The sequence below is a fragment of the Temnothorax longispinosus genome, chromosome 11 (assembly GCF_030848805.1).
Source record: "Temnothorax longispinosus isolate EJ_2023e chromosome 11, Tlon_JGU_v1, whole genome shotgun sequence".
Lineage (NCBI taxonomy): Eukaryota > Metazoa > Arthropoda > Insecta > Hymenoptera > Formicidae > Temnothorax > Temnothorax longispinosus.
In genome coordinates, this window is record NC_092368.1 from 17,977,670 (window position 1) to 17,998,577 (window position 20,908).

General features: G+C 41.4%; 1 protein-coding gene across 1 annotated transcript in view; it reads right to left on the reverse strand.

Annotated features, from left to right (window-relative positions):
* Positions 1 to 19,621, reverse strand: part of Mgl (low-density lipoprotein receptor-related protein megalin) — a 45,600-nt gene extending 25,979 nt beyond the window's left edge. Inside the window, exons 1-2 of the mRNA XM_071794009.1 lie at positions 19,008 to 19,621; positions 987 to 1,103 (exon numbers count right to left, since the gene is read on the reverse strand). Of these exons, the coding sequence (XP_071650110.1) occupies positions 987 to 1,103; positions 19,008 to 19,182 (292 nt within the window). The 5' untranslated portion in view covers positions 19,183 to 19,621. The remainder of the gene's footprint in view (positions 1 to 986; positions 1,104 to 19,007) is intronic.
* Positions 19,622 to 20,908: the final 1,287 nt, after the last annotated feature.

Below are 20,908 nucleotides of genomic sequence, written 5' to 3' on the forward strand. Positions count from 1 at the left end.
AGTCCCGGAAAATTCGACATAAAACTTTCGATTAGACATTGCCTTAGTTCCACCAGAATTTGTGTTCAACTTAAAGCTTGATTGTGAGATTTATTTCTTGAATTTTCTTTCGAATGGTTAGTATCGAGGTTTCTCCGACGACACTGTCAAGACTGTAAGGCGCTATTGTGTGGAAAATCAATTTTTTACGTGCCCCGGGGTCTTCATAACCGTAAATCCACGCCTGCCGACCAAGAGTACTGAATGAAGACGATGGCTTCATTCTGAAAGTTCTTTCACCGCGAGCTGGTAATGGGGGCAGCGGGCGATCGCGGATTATACACGCATCCCTCTTTATTATTACTTAACGAAGCACTTCGTCATTAATTATTCATCAGCACGAACAGTGGAGCATATTTTTCCGAGTAAATTTCACCGTTTGAAGACATGCTCCAATTTCATCGAAATTCCGATTGTTCGACGAAATACATTCGTCGCGATCACGCGGGGAGATAAATGCGACAATAAAATTGAACAACGATAAGGGGATAATGAAGAAAAATCTCGAGCTTTGTGAGCTTTGTGAAATTGCTTTTGCTAAATAAAATACAGGAAGCATGGCAAAATGACAATTTATAAAACAACTCTCTTAATTTCTGCATATTGCAGACTTGATATAAAGTGCATACATTTTTGGAAGCATTTTCTTTAAAGGGAAATCAATAGATACTACCAATAATATTGTATAAAACAATCGTAAATAACAGCTTCCGAATCCATTTTAATTAAAGAAATATTATTTAGGGGGAAATTAGCTTTCCCTATAAGATTTTCATGGTTTTTAATATATTTTAAGTTAAGCGTTTTTAATCGAAAAACAACACAGTTAAATGGTTTACGCTAAGAAATTGATCGTATATTGATTGCCGAGCTACCAGAGAAGGCACAATATGGATTAATTATTTTTAGGACATGACCGCATAAAGAAAGAACGTGCCGATACTTACGACACGACTGCATTTCATCGCTGTTGTCGTCGCAGTCTCCGCGATAATCGCACACCAGAATCGACTGTATACATTTGCCATCGTTGCACCTGAACATGTTATTCCCGCAGCCATCGCCTGTAACAGAAAGCATAGAGCATGAAGGGATCGGCCGGGAAGCGATATTGCTGCCGTGATAGGTGAAAGGTTCAATGCCTGCCGCCGGGGAACTGCCGTTTCTAGGTGTAACCGTTGCAGAGAGGATAGGATTCTTCTGGGGTCTTTTTTTTTCCCCGAGCGAATCCTCATCCGATGAACTTTCGCGCGGCGATTATTTCGTCACCTCGCCCGCGGTGTGTCCGAGATATCGAGGGGGGCACAATTGAACGCGGTTGTGTGCAGTGAGAAACCAACTTTCCAGGCGCGGAATTTCGGATTTCGCGTCGCAAAGTATCGCTGGCGTTGCGCGTTAACTATCGGAAACTATAACTGTCAGCGTTAGAAAATGAAATTATTTTACTTTTAATTCGCCCTTAATGTTCTTCTGAAATGGCCACATCCGTAAAGCTTTTTAGAACAGATTCTTTTAAATAACCGTTGAATATTGAATATCTACAGTTTGTGTCTCCATGAACTTTTCAATTCTTCGAATAGGAACATAAATTTAGTTTGGAATACAAATTACTTATTTTGGAGGAATTACCATTGGAATTTTTCCTTTCATTAAAACACCTTGTTTATAAACAAAATTATAATATCCCAACAAAAATTATCCTTCGGAATAAGTAATAAACTATTTATTAATTTTTTCTACACTCGGATATAAAAATAAAAATGATAACACACAAGTGAAGGTTCGATCACATTCTTTAAATATACACTGTTCTTTAAATCGTACACTGTGACAAGAATATTGCGTGCGATTTAATTCCTTCCTCTAATATAATGTCTTTCCTTAATGGAAGGCAATCGATCAGTTATTTTCCGCTAAAAATATGCGCGTCATGAATTATTATTGAAAACTTAGTATATCAGTCGCAAGAGTCTTGGCATTAATATTAATTAGTGAATAGATGAGAAGAGAATATAAGATGACTGCTATAACGATGAAATCGATCGATATATGGGAAATACGTCAATCAGCAGTTTCGGCTACAAGGCAGTCGAAAAGCTTTCCTTTTCTTTGTTTCGTCTAAAGTAACCGGAGAGCGGAAATACCAAAAAGTATTGTTACGGCGACGCCGAGCTCGTGGGTGGAAATTAAGTTCACGACGATCCGTCTGCATGATTGCAATAATCTCCGCTCTTCATTGTACATTATACTAGATATAATTGGACGAGTATGCAGATTATAAGTAAACTTTTATGAATTATTATTTAAGTGTTTTCAAGCATTGTGTTTCGTAGAAAATACAACGTTCAAATGGCTCCTTGAATTAGAGAAGGAAAAACGAATAATTTGTTTTCACATCCAAACAGGTAGGTATAGAAATGATTCGAAACGACTTAAAGTCTGCTGCGCATCAGCATCCGCGAGACGCGTGATAAGAAAAGGCGCCGATAAGCAGCCGGTCTCCTGTCTCGGTTTATTGTTTGCAGGTGACTTTTGTTCATCGGCTGCAGATGGGAGAGAAATTTGCATAACGACGCGGAATTTTTCACGAGTGTCGTTATGCAAATGCGTATACCTATTGATATTCGAATATCGTCGTCATCGGCGCAGCGCTCGATGGCGATGACGTTTCGTTTGAATTATTAGCGATAATGAGGATAATATAAATCCGGCCTTTACACGCACATAAACATACGTACACACCCAAGATGTCAATCGTTTAAAAGAGAAACCCGGATTTATGATAATTCACATTTTCCTGCGAAGACGATTCCTTTGTGACGCGACGCACCGCCGCCGTTTCCTGAGCGATGGCAGAAATGCAAGACGATTACTGCGAGGAATGAGAAATCCTATTTCAAAACATTATTAGGTTCAATCATCTACAATCTGGAGTGGTGCTTGGCAAGATTTTCGAAATGGTTTTCGAAAATAAATGATAAATTGACATTCCATGTTCTGATATAAACTCTATAAAAAATAATTTTAGTTAAATAATTATAGTAATTGCACGATAACTATAATAATTTGAATAGTTGTGATAAAGAAATAATTTTACAATAACGCGAAAATATCGATACTTTCTGAATTTCTGCTTATTAACGTTTCGAATAGAGAAGAATAATCTCCAATTGTCCTATTTAAGCTAATGAGCTTCCCCTCGACTGCGTCCGTGCGTTTTCCAAGTTTATTTCGCGTTATGAAAGGAAAACTGATCTCCTCTCGCAAAAGGATCTATCGCGCGGCGATGGCAATCGAGGCCCGTTTACGGAGACTTTCCCATCGCGGGAGGATCCTTGATACATTGTCCTTGGACGAGAAAGCGATCCCTGCGCTGTGCAATCGGCTGACAACGTTGTGATTAATGTTTGAAAAAAAAATCGGTCACGCTCAGATGAAGCGTGTGATATATATATGTAAAATAGAAAATGTCGCGTTGGATAAAGTTTTTCCCCCGGAACGCGATACCTTTCAGGTATTCGGAACGCGAGTGTGTTTTTAAATGTGTCCCTCTCACAGGTCATACGATTACTAAGGTTTTGAGACCGTATTCGTTATACTTTATAATTTGCTTCACCGTAACATTATTTCAGCGAGGAATCCAATAGATCGCTTAAGCTAGAGAAAGTGAAGAAACAGCAACTGTTTCTGCGAAACCTTTCAGAAATAAACGATCAATTTTTGAAATGACATTCACGATACTCGTTGCTCTTGGTAAATATAATCGACATTTGAGATCGTATATGTCGATCGATCATTTTCCGCGGCGACATTCGTTCAGAAACCGCAGATCCGCTGGATCCGTGAAGGAAAGTGAGGAGAGCACGGAGGAGGTGAGAGAGCCTTAAAGATGTGTAAGTAAGCCACGTTCTGTGTATGTGGGTGCCTCATCATCGTAAGAGAAGAGACGAGCAGAGAGAGAGAGAAAGAGGGAGATGGGAAAAAGAGGGACAGAGAGAGGGAGAGAAGCTCCGTGAGAGGTGAGGAGCGGTTGCCGATTAGGGAGAGGGAGACAATGAGAGTAGGAGAGAGAGAGACGCTGATGGCACTAGAGAGGAGAGCAGAGGAGAGGAAGTGGCCCCGGCTTGGAAGTGCAGCGTTCGTGCCAGGCTGTGCGGCCTGGTACGAGCAGAGCACCGACGGCAGTCGGGAGGGAATGTGCATTGCAGGAGTAGGAATGCAAATATCGAAGACGGATAGAGTCGCTCGCATGATATGCCGCGTGCGGATCGAGATTTTTTTTCGCGATATTTTCGTATTGTACATCCGGTCTGGCGGGGGGGGGGAGGGGATCGTTAGATGCGCCAGCGGAAAACCAGGAAGACCTCGCCGTTGTGTTCGCGCAATCAATTTTGAAGATCATATTCTGCAATTTATTGCTCCGCTTCACTCGACGCATTCATTCAGAAACGGCCTCGCGGATCTCGTTGAGAAATGAAGCAATGCATCAAATCTTACGATGTGTGTATTGGACAATTTTATAACGTTATAGGCTCTTTCTTCACGCGGATCTGAATCAAATCGTAATAACAAAGCGACACTTGAACGGATTCTCTGAAAGACACAAAGAATTATAAGTTTGTTATTATCATCAGGTTTGGACGACATCATCATTTCAAAATATTTTGTAACAACTTAGGAAAATTTAAATATCGCCATATAACTTATTGTAGAAGTACGTAAGAATATTTAGAGCTGATTATTAAATTATATATTTTCATGTTATGTATTTTTTACATTTTTTTTACACTATTTTCAATTGAGAGCAATCTCATGAAATAGGCTTTTTATTCACACCAAAATTTAAATCAAATCGCAATAACAATGCGACCTAAAACATACAGAAAAACGCGAGAAAGAAGTTTGTTTATCTTCTTCTTATAACGATTCTTATCATCGGGTTTAGACGATATAACTACTTGAAAATATTTTGCAATAACTAAAAGGATTGATTGCAACAAATGAAATTTATATAAATTTTATTAACTTATATTTTACTTTATTTCACTTCACATTATATATTGTCTTATTATACTATTTATATAATGAAATTAACATTAATTCTATTAAATAATCATTTTAATTTATAACAATCACGAGCTGACGGTGTCGGCTGCCCATATAAGAATATAAATATGTTACTGCATAACATTATACTTAATATGTCGTCAATTTAACTAAAACAATGTTAATTTAACTAAACCAATGGAGTTAAAATAATACTGTTTTGTGTTAAAATAATAAATTTCGACATACATGGTAGTTAAAAATGTTATGTAATTCAAGGTAAGGGTTTAAATTTTAATATTTAATAAGTAAACGGCACAAAAGATCACTCAGGGGAGCGAGTGCGTATACTTATTCATTGATTATTTGATATCGGTCACTCGGCATAATCCGCCTCGCTATGGGTACAGGTGTGCAACAGGCTTTAGCAATGATATAATGTATTATTAAGTAACGTATCAGGCATGCCGTACGCTCGTCCTATGACATCGGCACGCAGCGTGCAGCGGCGGCGTTCACCTTCGCGCTCGCGTGAGAGGCGGATGCTCTTTCAGCAGCGTCGTTCGTACCAGACGGTGCAATAGCCAGCCGCGTGTACCGCCGCATCGACACGTTGCGATGCAACGTTGTGCACACGATGACGGGGACGGATCGCGTACGTCAAGAGAGAGAGAGGCCGGGCGCGGGGGGCTCGCGGAATCCGCTGCGATTCGTAGAGACTAAACACTTTACGTCGACCTTAGTCCGTAATCAGGCGGAAAATAGCTTGTTTTGAAGTATCGCAAGCGGGTCGCGTTTAAAGCCAAAGATAGTGCGGTTTTGCTTATCGATCGGAGCATCGTCAGCGTAACGGGGCTGCCTCCTGATGCCGGCCGAGGCGGATGAGGATGATTAGATCATCGCGAAAGGCCGCTGCATTCCCGCATTTATTATCAATGCAATTATTTATTGGGACTGTATCAAGGAGCCGCGTGCTCGGCGCCAAGCGTGTGCGCGAGCGGCGGAGACGTCACTAGGGGCCCGTCGTTATATATACGTGTATTATAATCTATACGCGAAACAACTGGTGCAGAGAGACAAACGTTTATCATATCATAGTAACGGCCGGATGACTGATTCGATTCTTAGTGGGCTCAATCAATATCTCGAGGTCTCGTTGCATAAGAAAAAAAATCTCTTTATCTTTGCCCTACATGCCAGATGAGCAAAGACATTGCAACGTGATGTCGGGGAATTCAATGATGAGTATACCTTCTACCGCATTAAAGCGTAATTTTCTTTGTAATTTCTTACGATGGGTATGAGGACGATCAGAATGATGCTGTGACTATTGCACTTTGTATTATTATATTATATAAATATATAAATATTAATAATATTTTTAATATATTCCTGTACTTTAAATGTATATTATATTTTAATATTATAATATTTTTGTATTATTTAATCATATAACATAGAATATTATACATATAATTATATAATATAAAAAATATATGAGATATATACATTTATAATACATCTAATGTACGTTAATATTTATTTATTTAATATTATTTATGTGTGTAATTTTTATTATATATAATATTGTATGTGTATGCTAAGAGAAAAGAAAGAGACAAAGTGCATAGAAAAAAGACAAAAGATTAAAATTTTTTACCTTACAAAAAGAATATGATTTTTTAATAGGCACTCTTCAATATCCTTCCTGTATCATTTTCTAATAATAATCGAAGAGATATTGAGAAGTACGATCAGTTACAAGTCAATTGCAGAAGTCATCGACGCGTCCAGAGGAACGTCCGAAGAAATTGGCACAGCGCGGCCTGGATCGCTAATTGGATCACTCAGATCAACGAACGCCGTGCGACACATATATCGCCGGCAACAGCCCAGTGTCATTTAGACCACCCGACGTATATCGCGCTTGTAGTACATACGTGGGTACAAGGCCACGGCAGACGAATGCTCGATTGATATTCCGGCGAAGAGAAATCTCTCGAGACCTCTGCTTCATGATGCCAATTCTCATCTTTCTTTCCACGACCTGGTCATGCATCAATCAAACCGTGTAGAGCTATCCGAAAGTTCGATCAAGCTCGAGAAAGAAATAAACGGGATAGCCAGATTATCTTTTTTTCATTCATGAAATCTCGAATCAATTAGAAATGATATTTCCTTCGAAAATATATATCTATTGTTATATAATTGAATAATTGATATACTTTTGTATAATTGTTGTATATGTGTTTAATATTAAAAAATATATAAAAATGTGCATTTTTTAATACTAGTAATAAAAATGTTTTGATTGTACCAACAATAATATGTAAATGCATTTCTGATTATATCAGAAAGAATTCTGGATCGTAATTGAATTTCTGGTTATCTCGATATTTTATTACTAGAATATTTGATAGACTTAATTATGAGTAGACATCGGATTTTTTATATGCAGATTGGTGGAAAAGAGCAATTAATAACTAAGATCATGTTATTTACAATATCTATATCATATTTCTACTGCAACATATGTATGTTAGGTATAAATATGTGGAATATTATAAATAACAAAATCTTGGTTATTAAGTAATTGTTCTTTTTCACCAATCTGCGTATAAAAAATTGGATGTCTAATTATGAGTATGATTCGTATCTTTCTGGTTGAATCTACCAGATTTCCAATTCATGCAACCAGATATTAAATTTCTATTAAGAATCGTATGCTAATATGACGTGTAGACTATATTCTTCGTCTAAAAGATAAACCTATATTATTGTAATTTTTCTGTTTTCTCGGATAATTTCCATACCAATTATTCAGAAACAGAAAAAAATTATTTTAATTTTTTGTTTACTTTTCGAGTAAATGGAAGAACTCGTTGTGATATAAAATTGACATCTGTTAATTGCATTTTGTAACTAATTATTATATTTGTCATTTTCCTTGTCCTGCTGAATCAAATAGACAATCGTGCTTGATTTTAGTTTTTTAAATCATAATCATAAAAAGATATAAGCGTCGTAAATAGATGCCAAAAATGCATTTTTTTTTTTAACGAGAATGACGGTCTTAATAATATCGAATCATTTAGTCCGCGTGTGAATATCGCGGGGAGCACTGTAAACAATCTAATTAAGTAATCCACGAGGATGCAGCCGTATGCAAAATTTCGCGAAAACGTGCGCCTAATGCGCAGCGAGCGGTTAAGGGTGCATCGACACGCGAGGTATACAATCTCTAAGCCGATTGTGATATAGGAGGGAATTAGCGAAACGTTTAAGGTAATTAACGCTTGGCGTGCTAATACACGAACGTCTGGCTCGTTACACGTCAGTGAACGCAATTTTCGTTTCGAATACTTTTCTCGGGCGCGCGGAAATCGGACACGATCGAGTGGCCCGAGCTTAAACGTCGAAAATAGCAACCCACGAAACGAATCACGAGATGAGAAGATAAATCTGATCCTGCATACTTAATTACATCGCGAGGCGGGTAACAAACATCGAGTTCCTTCCTTTCAATTCCGACATAATGCCGTTCGGGGAAATAGAAATTTTCTTCTCTGCAGCTATCATCTCGACTCCGTTCAACGCACGGAGTGGAGTGGAGAGATCAAAAACATGCAATTACAAAAGCATGAAATAAGTGGTCGCTATAGCTATTAGTTGTCATTAGGCTGTAACCATTGTGGGAAAATGTCTGTTTTAAGTGGCCGCCGTGAGCGATCGCTGATTATTAACTCGGCGCGCTCGAGAGGCGATTTTTCGGATTTCTGCCGCGAGGGAATTAGGCGACCGCGCCGGGTCTGCCGCGAGAGACCAGGGGTCCGTTTTCTATTGCTGAACTGGCTGCACTAGTTCAGAATTTGTTTTCTTTTCTTTTCGGAATGCGGAGTAAAAGAGATAAACTCTGAACTAGTGCAGCCACAGTTCAGCAATAGAAAATAGATCCCGTCAGGATTATACCGCCGCGAGCGGACGTCCCCCGGGGCGATCAATTCGCGCGGTTATTTTCCTTTGGATCACCCGGTATGACGAGCGCGCGACACGTCGCACTCGCGGCGATCTGTCGCGCCGCCGCGCGCGATTTTCGTGTGACTGCTCCGAAGCCATTGACCTTCCATCGTTTATGTGCCACTTTGTAACGCTAATTCGATTACGTGCCTATTTATCCCGGCGCCTCTCGTACTCTTATCGGGACGCAATCTCGCGTAATCCGAGATTCGCAAACTCCTACCAACGCACGGCCTATTGAGTCGAGATTCCTGAAAAGAGGGGATAGGTATATGTGGACGTCTCGTGGAATTCCTTATATCTGCGAAACCTACTTTTTTAAAGTATTCATCGCCCCCGTATCGATCTCCGTATCCTCTCATCTCGCACGTTTCGCCTCGCTCACGCCGAGTCGAGTAGATCGGCTGGAAAAAATCGGCCTCTCGTGACGAGGTAAAATTTTCGACACAGAGGAACAGAACGCGAGAAAAACGAAGCACCTCGGATCGAATCCAGTTTATTCTTAAAATAATTACGCTGTATTAAGTCATGACACTGCATAAAACACGTATAGGTATCCAGTTTGCTCCTAAATAATTGTGTTAAATTAAATCATTACGTTGCATAAAATATATTTTTGTTATCGTATCTCATATCTAGTTATTACAGACCGATCGTTTATGACGAAACTCCCGATACTCCGCGGGGTACCATTTCATTTCCCCTCCCTATCACCAGTTCGAGGGGGAAAACGGTAAGGAAAAATTGTAGCGGGACACCCGTTGTGCAAGCAAGTTACATTGTAAACATTATATCACGAGTTAATGCGGGATTGTCATTGCCGTTAAGAGGATCTTCTCCTCCTCCTCCTCCTTGCTTGGCTCGCACACGTGCAGGCCTCGCCTTCGATTTGCCGCGCTCGTTCGACCGCGCGAATCTGCATTCAGTCCGGGGTTTAATGTCCTGCAATTCGGCGTGTGCGTGTGCAGGTAGGCGCACTCGAGAGAGTGCGCGCGCGCCCGCCTCGAGTGCACACGCACGTGTGCATGCGTGTGCGCTCGCGCGCGCGAGCGCACGCACGCGAAGTGCACACACTGCACACTCGTGAGAGACCTCGAAGAATCCGCTGAGTATATAGCTCGCCCGCTAGAGAAGCGAATCTAGACTGCGGACGCTGTACGTATATAGGGTGGCGTAATTCGAGCGTGCGGTGTGACCGATTAGCGTGTCAAAGAAAGAGAATTCCACCACCGTTTTACGCCTCCGTTCAGGTCCTCGCGGTTTTGGGTCCCCAAACTACAGGACCAGCCCAATAAAAGATCGCCCAAGTGCCATTTCTGATTGGAGTTTGTACTGTAAAATTTGTCGATATCTTTTACAAACTTGTTTATTTTTCATTTAGGTGTTACATCCAAATAAAAATGTGATTTAAAATAATAAAATAAATTTTATTTTCTTGTGATTTTCAGTCCTCAAAAGAGCCGAAGAGATATTGGAAAATCGTTCGAATGTTATTTCTGATTAAATTTTATACTGTAAGATTTGTTGATACCTTTTATTAACTTATTAATTATTCATTTAAGTGAGTTACATCCCAGCTACGATAAAGATGTAATTTAAAGTTTAATAATTTCAGTGAAAGCATAATTTAAGCGTAATTTAAAAGACTCCAAATTAATGAAAGAATATATACTTAATATTTAAGTTAATGTTTGACGATTTATCTAACAATAAACTTCATTTATTTGTGTATTAATTTCAAAAATTATGTCCATTAATATTATCCTGATCTATTCCTAATTAAATTCTTCACAGAACAGAAAAGTAAACGAAAAATATGTTAACCGGTATTACCGACAACACGTTCTTCATAAATAAAACGATACTTCTTGGAAACACTTCAAACAGAAGAGAAGTGATACATTAAGTAGATGAAAATGACAAATTTTTGAGCAAATAAATTAATTCTGGCGTATTATAGCGAGTCTTTAGTCTTGCAATTGATTATGTATCAGCGACAAATATTTGTTTAAAGTCACCCCAACCCAAAGATTACTCCAGCAGCATAGATAACAGATAACGCGAGAGTGCATGAATAATTGAATGAATGAGAATAGAACAATGCGATGACTCTCTTTGTAGACACGCGCTATTCATTAAGAAATGGTCGTTAAACGGTATTTTCAATGAATAGGTACATAGATTTATTGTAGGTACCTTATATGAAAACCCATTATATCTCGTGTCGATCCGTTCTTCAAAGGCATTTTTCAGAGACATTCTCAAAGACGCTCGCGGTGCCACGTGATTACGTCTACAATTACAATGTTACTGGCGTTACTGCAGCCTAATTAAATTACAAATTAAGTTTAGCGTCTCCATTTAATTAAACAGCGGAAGAGCTGCTGAAAGAAAGCTTCAATTTTTAAGCGTGGGATATTTGCTTCTTCAAAACGTTGATTCAAGATCCAATTACCGGGATACTTAAAGCCGAAGATAAAAGAATTGCAACGGTGTATTCGTCTCGTGGTGGCAGATGTTCTTAAAATTAAAAGTCTTAAAAAAAACATGCTAGAACTATAATCAAGGCCTTTTCTCTCTCTCTCTCTCTCTCTCTCTCTCTCTCTCTCTCTCTCTCTCTCTCTCTCTCCCCCCCTCGTTTTTCTTCCTCCCTTTTTATCTCGCTCGGCAAACACTAGGCCGCGATTCGTTGAAACACGAAGAGCCGTTACACTCGCTCGCGCGCGCGCGCGCTACGAGTTTACTTCTGGTCTCGTGGGTGAAAGTTGATGTTTCCCACGCGGGGTTGGCATCAATTTGCCATCGGCCGGAAAAATCCGCCGCGATCTCTCGCCGATATGCAGGTGACCCTCGGCGTACGGTAATTCACGGTAAATGGAATTATAAAAGTCATCCGCCAAGTGGAAATGTACCGTTTCAACGTCCGTGCCCCGGACTACGCCGCTCAAAATGTATCGGCATGAATGATACGATCGCGAGGGTCTCTGCGGCTTCGGCAGCGAGTAGAGAATTCGGGTCGCGAGGGATGCATCGGGGATAGCTTCCTAAGACCCAATTGCGTCAGCACCGTGGAAGAAAGCAGATGATTTCAATGATATATTCCTCCTCAGAGAGAGAGAGAGTACAAATGATGATTATATTATGAGATTATTATTCGATTTGTTAATTTTGTTATTTATTTTTTACATCTGTCCATTTTTTTATTTTTTTTTACACGTAATTTTATCAGATTTGTTCTTATTGCGTTCTGAAGAAGACTAACAATAAATAAATCGAAACTATTGATATCTATATTATTCTAATAAATCGGTTTTTATTTAAACTCTCTTTCGTTGTTGTTCGAAAGCTGGCCGTTTATCTTTCACACTTATAAATGAGTCGTTTGTTCCACAGATTCTTTAATCCTTCCAGAGGTAAGTATCTCGCTCTCCCGCAAAAAGAGATCTAGATCCTTTTTAAAATAAACTCCGGAATTATACGCAAGCGGAAGATATATATCGGCAACAGCGCGCAACAATGTATTGACTATCAGACTCCGTTACCTTGTACACGGGCAGCCTGCGAAATCGTTCGGCACAACTTGATAAACGTTTGTTTCTCTCTCTTTTTTTTTCGCGATGAACCATCCGACACGTTCCTCTTTATCGGGCAATTCCGCGATACGCTCGCGCGTGCTTCCTGCAATCCGTGACGTCGACTCAAAATACGCGCTGATAAAGTGCATGTTCAATCTGAATCTTCCAGTACGGAATCTGCAACGCGGCTCTTTTTTTCTCCCGCCGAGACAGATTAGATACTGCAATATATAATCACGGCAGATTCGTTTTTCGACGTTACCGGCGCGGAAAAAAAGCGCATTTTACGCCACGCTCTCTGTCGCAGCTGTGTAAGTAGCGTAAGGTAAGAATTTATTTCTATACATTTATATAGAGTGCCGTAAAACTTTCTTTCGGTCGTAAATGAAAGATCAGTCAAATTGTACTCAATTTAAGTCAACTAATGAAGTTAAAGATAATAAATTTCCATACATGATGGTTAAAAATAATAAAATGTTATTTAACTCAAGTTTATCAATGGTTTAAATTTCCTTTAATATTTAACAGTGCAGAGAAAAGATAGTAAAATCGCGATTTTAATTATTTCAAGATGACCCTATTCACGCCAACATATTTTCCGCCCTTTTTAATCCTCGCATCATAACTCACGAACGAATTGACGAAATTTAATGTTCCAAAGCGCAAATTAAAGCTTCTACTTTTAGCTTTAATTTGCGCTTTGGAACATTAAATTTCGTCAATTCGTTCGTGAGTTATGATGCGAGGATTAGAAACTCGTTAAGACACGAAAGGGCTGGTTGGAGTGAATAGGGATAATTTAAGATTAAGAAAATTTTGGCGGATTTCCGGCGCGTCAAAATTGACATAGATCGCTTAATTCGTTTATCCTCCCGCCGTTTCTGCAAAAGAGAGAGAATGAATTCGTTGAGGCCCCGTTCGGGCTCAATTAACGCGGCCAATTAGCTAACGGCCCACGCCGACGAAGGAGCAAAAGCCGCCGCGCCGGTGCAACAATATAATATATGCGCGCGGAGAGCGCCGGAGGAGAGTGCCACGCCGCGCCGCGCACAGAACGGATACATACGTTTTTCGCAGGTGCGAAGGTGCACGGATATATAGGCGCTGGCATAGGCGTGCGGACATAATTGTGCGAACGTGTTACACGAGTACGTATGTATATACTGGGCGGTACGATTACGACAACGACGACGACGATGACGACGACGACGACGACAGGCGACGAGGACGACGACGACGAGCCCGGTGGAAAGCCAGGGTCCCGCTATCCGGTCGGCCGCTAGGCCGAGGTGAACGAACCTGAGCCCGCCTACTGACTTTACCTGCCAGCCGCGAGGAGAGCCCAGGCTATCTCTCCTCGCGAGCGAACACGAGGAGCAGCAGGCCGGGAAGAAGGACAGCATGTTCGGAGAGAACGCGGCCGGAGCCCTCTCGCTCGCTCGCTCGCTCGTTCGCCCGGAGAGAGAGGGTTCCCTCCTCACCTATAAATTTATTTCGACGCCTCACGTCTGTCCACGCCACGCTGGCCGCCCGTGTTTTCCAACCGGGCACTCCCGAGGGCTCACCTCCGACAGCCTTCGAAGCGTACAACACGTTGTATCAATGAAAGTTTTGCTTAGCGGCGAAGTAGCCTTCGCTAGCGCGGTTATTCGCGAAGGCGGCACATGTGCATGGGGAAAATGCGAGTAACGATCCTTCCTCGCCTATCATTCCGGCGCAAATAAATTCTAATCCAGTTAAATATTATTATTTCTTCAATGGGATCTCCACGTCGGAAGGAAAGTTCATTTTGGACGCACGATTTTTCTCGCGGATGAGCCGAAGTGTAAATACAGCAACGGGAATAAAACCCCTTGCACAATGCCAGACAACAGGCAATAGGAACAGGAAATAACCAAAACATCGTTAATTACAACCTAAAAAGTTTGAATGCTATGATTGGTTGGCAACAGGCAATAGGCACAAAATTTCCAACGTGACGGAAACTCTGTGTCTATTGCCTGTGTCACTGTTTATTCTGCATTTATACATGATTTCTGATTTCTATTCCCTGTTCCTATTGCCTGTTGCCTGGCATTGTGCAAGGGGCTTTACGCTCTCATTTGAGTTACTCCGAGGCGGCCTGATGTAATACAAGATAAATATTTTAACGAACGTATATATAACTGTCATCTCTTTGCCTTTACTATAGTCGAGACGATAAATCCGATACGTAACGACGGCCGATCGATCGCACGTGACGATGTCATGTCTAGACTCGCAAATGAAATCACCAGCGACCGCGTACGTGCGTAATCACTGTTTAAAAAGACACGGGGCCTCTCCGCTGAAACTGTGTAATTCGATCATTTTCTATAAATAGAAATCGATCGACGAAGCAGCCCAACTTTTAACCGGAGGTCGTTGATCGTCGTGATTCTTTTTTTTTTCTCTTACTCGCGACATCGCGAACGTTGTTGTTTGCCGTTTCTTCTTCCTCGTTTTTACAAGAGTTTGCGCTTTCGGTGGCCGCGCGCGGCATCAGGCAGCCCCGTTTGCCTATCGGCCGATCGTGGCTTCGTGAGTTTCCGCCGATGCCGCTATTCGATTTCGTATTCAGGAAACGTCGTTTCCTCCGACCGCAAAAAAAATGTCATCGCCCCGAGGGAGAGCGACGTGAAATTTTACTCGGGAAAATTTCGGGAAAACCCGCAACGCGCAACGAGGTTAAACGTTTACGGGGGCTAAGCTCAGCTTTTTTTCCATTTATTCCCTTGCTTTTGACATTGATCGTAAATTTGAGTGCGGCTTGTCGCGAAAATTTCCACAGATATCGAGCTGAAAAGTTTCGTGAAGCAGAGTTTGACCCTGAGATACTTATAAGTAATAGCCGTTAAGTAAATACAGCGTTTGAATGTCGACGAATGTCCGACTGAAAATTTCTCAAATTTTCCTCGAACAACAATAACGTGATATTTTGACAATTAGTATAAGGCCGGGTTTGGTCGGCCTAATTAATGTCGAAAATTAAGAAGCCGCCGTCCAATCGGATCTTCGCTAAGGAGAGATCGGCTCTAAATACGTCAAAGAACCGCCGACTCTTCGAGGGGAAGGGGGGAGGGGGGGAGAACTTTCTCGCCTTCTTCGCGCGCGTGTTGCAGGAATCAGAGCTTGCAAACTCTTGCGGCGCTCTCGAGTACGAAGGTCGTTTCGTTGACCCACTGATTCGTCCCACTTGTCCCACCCGCGGCCCACAATGATGTGCATGAGCTTTTTTTTGCAGTGGCACGGTGGTTTGCGAGGTGTGAAAAAGTTGCCGGAAGATCGATAAAATGACGAAGGCGCTTCCACATTTTACGAGACAATTTGTTATGAAATTTTTATTAAGACAGATGAGTTGTTTGCATTTTTGAGTTATCTATCATGCGTCTTATGAGATTAAGGATAAATGACCAAGCGTGCTTGTTATTTTATTTATGATATTTGATTTCATTATGTTTCTTTTACAGAGAGAGAGAGAGAGAGAGAAGTTGACATATATTCGAAATTTTCAAGTAAATTACTGTTTGCGCTAATTATTTAAGGTGTTTTCTGTAAAACAAAATCACAACACAACAAAAAAAGAGGTGAAACATCGATAATCAGTTTATTTAACAAACAATCTAATTTAATAAAGATTCTTCGTCGCTATTGTAAGCGCGTAAACGAAGAATAAGGAAAGAATGTAAATGAGAAATAGATAAAAAATACAGAATCCACCTTTCAAGCTGTATAGGAAAGATTCGCCGATCAGATTGATAAGTTTTAAATGGTCGATGTACTCCGGATTGAGTAACGAGTTCATCGTGGAAGGTCAGAGATTTAATTTAGCCAATCGTCAACATATTGATATTTATCCTCCGCCGCTGCCCCGGCGTTATCTTCACGATTGCACGTATCACGTGTGCGTGAAATATGTGAACGTGTGTTTTCGTGTATATGCGAACGAGAGAAAAAGATCTTTATTTATCGCTCGCGGAATGACTTCACGCGGATCAATAAGGTATAGGTTGCATTGTGCCATCAAGGCACAACGTTCCATTTGTCTAGCCAGAATTGCGTCGTTAAACCTCGAATCTTTACGGCGACAAACAGGTGATCGTTTGATCGGAGGATAAATCAATATAACGTTCGAAAAAACATCTTATATGTCTTCCGAAATTTATAAAAATAACTTTCACATCATCGTATTTTTATGCCTTCTTTTTTTTTATATAATAATTCCGTGTAAAAAAAAAAAACAAATATGAATATTATATTAATCTTGGCAAAACAAATTAAAAGTTTTTCGCGGGTGTTGATTAAGGCTGCAATTTGGAATTGATATTACAAATGAAGAAGAAAAGCGCTCGTTGAAGTTAGATTTATATTTCTTTTCGCGCGGCCTTTTTTTTCTGTGCTAGGTCAAAGTAGCCTGAGCAGAGTCAACGTAAACTCCTACTTACGATATATTTCAAACGCATGTCGGAAAGGCTAATGAACATTAAAGTCATCTCTCATTTCTATTTGGAGCTTTTGAATCCCGGTGAATTATTTGAAACGCGAGAGGCGATCGTATCGTTATCGAGAGAAAACTATTTTCTTCAAACGCGTCCCGGCGTCTTCTCCGGTCACACAATCCAAACACGAACATTGTGTCATACCTTTTTTTGGAGTCATACGAAACCGGTTTCTTATATGGGAAGTGCGACGCGCCGATCCTGGGGAGAGGATCACTCGCTCGATAAGAAACAAACTGGAAACTAGGAAAAGGATCTGGATAGATCTGTTCGAAAAATTCGGCACGGCCACCGGTTTTTAATCTCTCTCCACACCACGCGCGCGAAACCGGTTCCCGACTTTTCTATACCATTACCCACTTGACTCTCTCCCTCTACCGTGATTGCAAGAGAGAGAAAAAAAAGCAAACGTAACCCATTACACCGCGATAACAATAGATCAGGCAGTTCGCCGCGTTGGTGTTCAAGGTGACGAAAAAGAGACGGGCCCGGATTGACCTTGGTTCCGCTGGTTCGGCTCCCCGAACTTCCAAACAAACGATATAAACAGGTGGGAGATCCCGGCGAAATAAGCTTCTGTATTCATAATATTAAGATAATTCACCGTGCGACTTGGATTTACGAGAAAGGTCGGCTTCAAATTCGGAGCCGAAACTCGAAAAGCTCTCGAGGCTGTCTGATTGCCACTTTTCACCGGCGAATCAAATCCGATCGAGAAAGATCGGCGCACGTTCGAGGGGTTCGCCCGGACTCGTCGATACTCGGGATACGCGAACTGTATCATTTCGACGATCGTTTAAGAGAGATTTTTGAATCTTCTTTTTTAGGTTCACGTATTCATTAGCAGAGGTATTCTTTGCAACGCGAGCTCTTTCTAGCTCGCATGGCTAAGGTTTTGCATTGTATGCCTCCTTTCCAAAACTTTCGCTCGCGGCAAAGCGGAATATTTAGGGAAACAAGGCGAGAGGGATCGGGAAGTCGTTTCATGGGGCAGGACAGCGGTGGAATTAATATATGTGTGTGTGTGTGTGTGTGTGTGTGTGTGTCGCTTGCAAGAAAAGGAGAAAGCAAAGTGAGAGAACAATATCTTCGACGGGTTTTAAAATCCTCGATAAAATCGACGTGGTGGGCCCGATCACGTATACGGCACACGGGACTACGGTACTTCGGCAGAAGTGTGACTGCCGATGTGATTAACGGGATAAACGGAGGATCCAAAAAGGATGAGCTCCGACGAGCGCTCCGTTCGTTTCTGTGTTGCCGCATTTTTCTCGCACGATATAAACAAGTGGCGAGTGTACTAGATGGAAAAAAAAATTTGCAAGTATACGCGAGCCGGAGAGTGTCGCGAGTATCCGAGACGATCGGACCTCAAATCTCAATTACGGCTGAAATTCCGAGTGGACTATCGTTCGATCTTGGGCTTGGAATTACATAACGAATGCAATTGCCTCGCACATCTTCGAGATAAATCGCGCTGCGGAAGCAATAACCCAGATAACCACAATGTCTCAAATCGGGACATAGACGTCTTAAAGACGTCTTAAAAATGTCTTAAAGACGTCCGAATCGTATTTTTCCATTTAACACACACCAAGACGTCTTACGTCCCGATTTTGGACGTTGTGTCGTCTGGCAATTTGCTGACCGGCGTTTTCGAAACGAATGGGGGGCCCGCTGGCGAAAGCGGGGCGCCCCCCTTCCCCCCCCCCCCCGGGCGGCGGGCAGAAGTCGCAGATTTAAAGTTTAAAGAGCCCCGGGATTCATAATATATTCAAATAAGCGCGCGGTGAGGCGGAGGATTTTTACTCACCCGATCGGATGGCCACGACGTCGGCGACGCCGAGGAGGACGGCGAACGCCGCGGCGGCGACGACGAGCGTGCTCCTGGCGGTCCATCGCACGGTGGGTATCCCGGCGAGGTGGTTGCCGGCACCTCCGGAAGCGCGTTCACCACCGGAAGGGCCGATGCGCGGCCGCACAGCCATCGCACGCCGCTGTCCCTCTCCCCCTTTCCCTCCTTTTTTCCCCCCTTTTGTCTTCTCGTCTTCTGCACTTCTCTTTATCCTTCGCTCTCTTTCACCCGCGCTCCTTCCAAGAGAGAGAGAGAGAGGGAGGAAGGGAGGAAGAAAGAGAGAGAGAGGAGTCACCAGAGGTTGCACGCACTTTGCACGCAAATATATGTTTTACGCGTATATCCTCTAGATCTAGAATCTCCGCGGCACTTTCCTCCAAGATTTTTCCCGTTCGAAGAACTCGCGAGTCCCGCGCGTGAGGACGTAGGGTGAAATAAAAAAAAATGTGCGCGCGCGCAACGGGATAAAATTAAAAAAAAAAGGTAAAACGACGACGCGGCACGAGCGAACGCGAGCTCAATTCATGGCTCGTGCGTGCGACGTCTACACGGTCGCAATCATCGGGCGACTGACGCGAGTGACGCGACGCGCCGCGGACGGACCCAACATGGCGCCGTCTTAACCCCTTCCAATATCTCTAATCATCGCGGACGGAGGTGGGGAGGGCCCGTCGCCGAGTTTGGTAGAGGAGAACTCGCGCGAGACTCGCTCCGATTTCAAATTCTCCGGAGTACCTATGTCGACGGCCGTTTCTGGAGCGAAGTGCGTGGAATTGATTTTAATTTCATTAGATTGAATTAACAGCTGCGAGAAAAGATTGAGACTCTAATAGAATTTAATTTGAGACGAAAGAAGATTTTCATCGCAAATTCAAATCTTCTGAAATAAAAATCAATTAATTTTGGTAAATTAATTAATTAATTAGGATAAGGAATTAATCTACGAAATTTGTCCTGTCAATATTCTCGCGAATTTTAATTACAACGACGTAATATTTTACAGTATTACAACACGACGCCCACGTGAGCGCTTGGTGTGTGTATTTGGTTCTTTATATTTAAATTTACAAGAAAAAGCTATATTTTTGTTTAAGTTATATGTCGATCTGCTGTAATAGGAGTGGAAAAGAATATTTGTTAACCCGTTGAGGTCACGCACCTCCTAAAAGTAACGTAGAGGTCACATAGGGTCCAATGGACCCCAAACTTTTTTTTTATTTTTTTTTTTTAAAGTATACTATTTTGAGAGTAAAACGCAGGAAGTTTTTTTGCTCTATCTCAAAAAATTTTGATAAATATTGACCCCACAACAGTTGCCATTGGCGTTCTTTTTGATGTATCGACTCAAACCTTGAACTAGAATTTAGTTTATGACTTCCTCTTTATAACCCAATAATTCTTTAAATTTTTTTATGTTGAAAAAACGCGAGAAAAAAATTTTTTTTCGAGAAATTTGACTCTTCACAAAAATATTCATCAAAATTTTTTGAGATAAAGCAAAAGAACTTTGTGCGTTTTACTCTCAAAATAGTATATACTTTTAAGAAAAAAATAAAAAAAAGCCTGGGGTCCACTGGACCCCGCATGTGACCTCAACGGGTTAAGCGTGTCAGCATATTGTTTGTCCTGCCGACCTTCTTATACACTTTCAGTACATTAATTTTTGTTCGAGTATAGTCACACAAATGCCAATATTTGATATGAAATTCTTTTGAAACAATTACAGCGTATGTTATGCGTACAAACGTGCGTTTTGCGATATCGCGTTTCTTGCTTATCGTCGATCTTCACAATGACACGTACGATCGATACACTATAATGACATTCGGTGCATTATCAGCATGTTGTCAAATAAATTA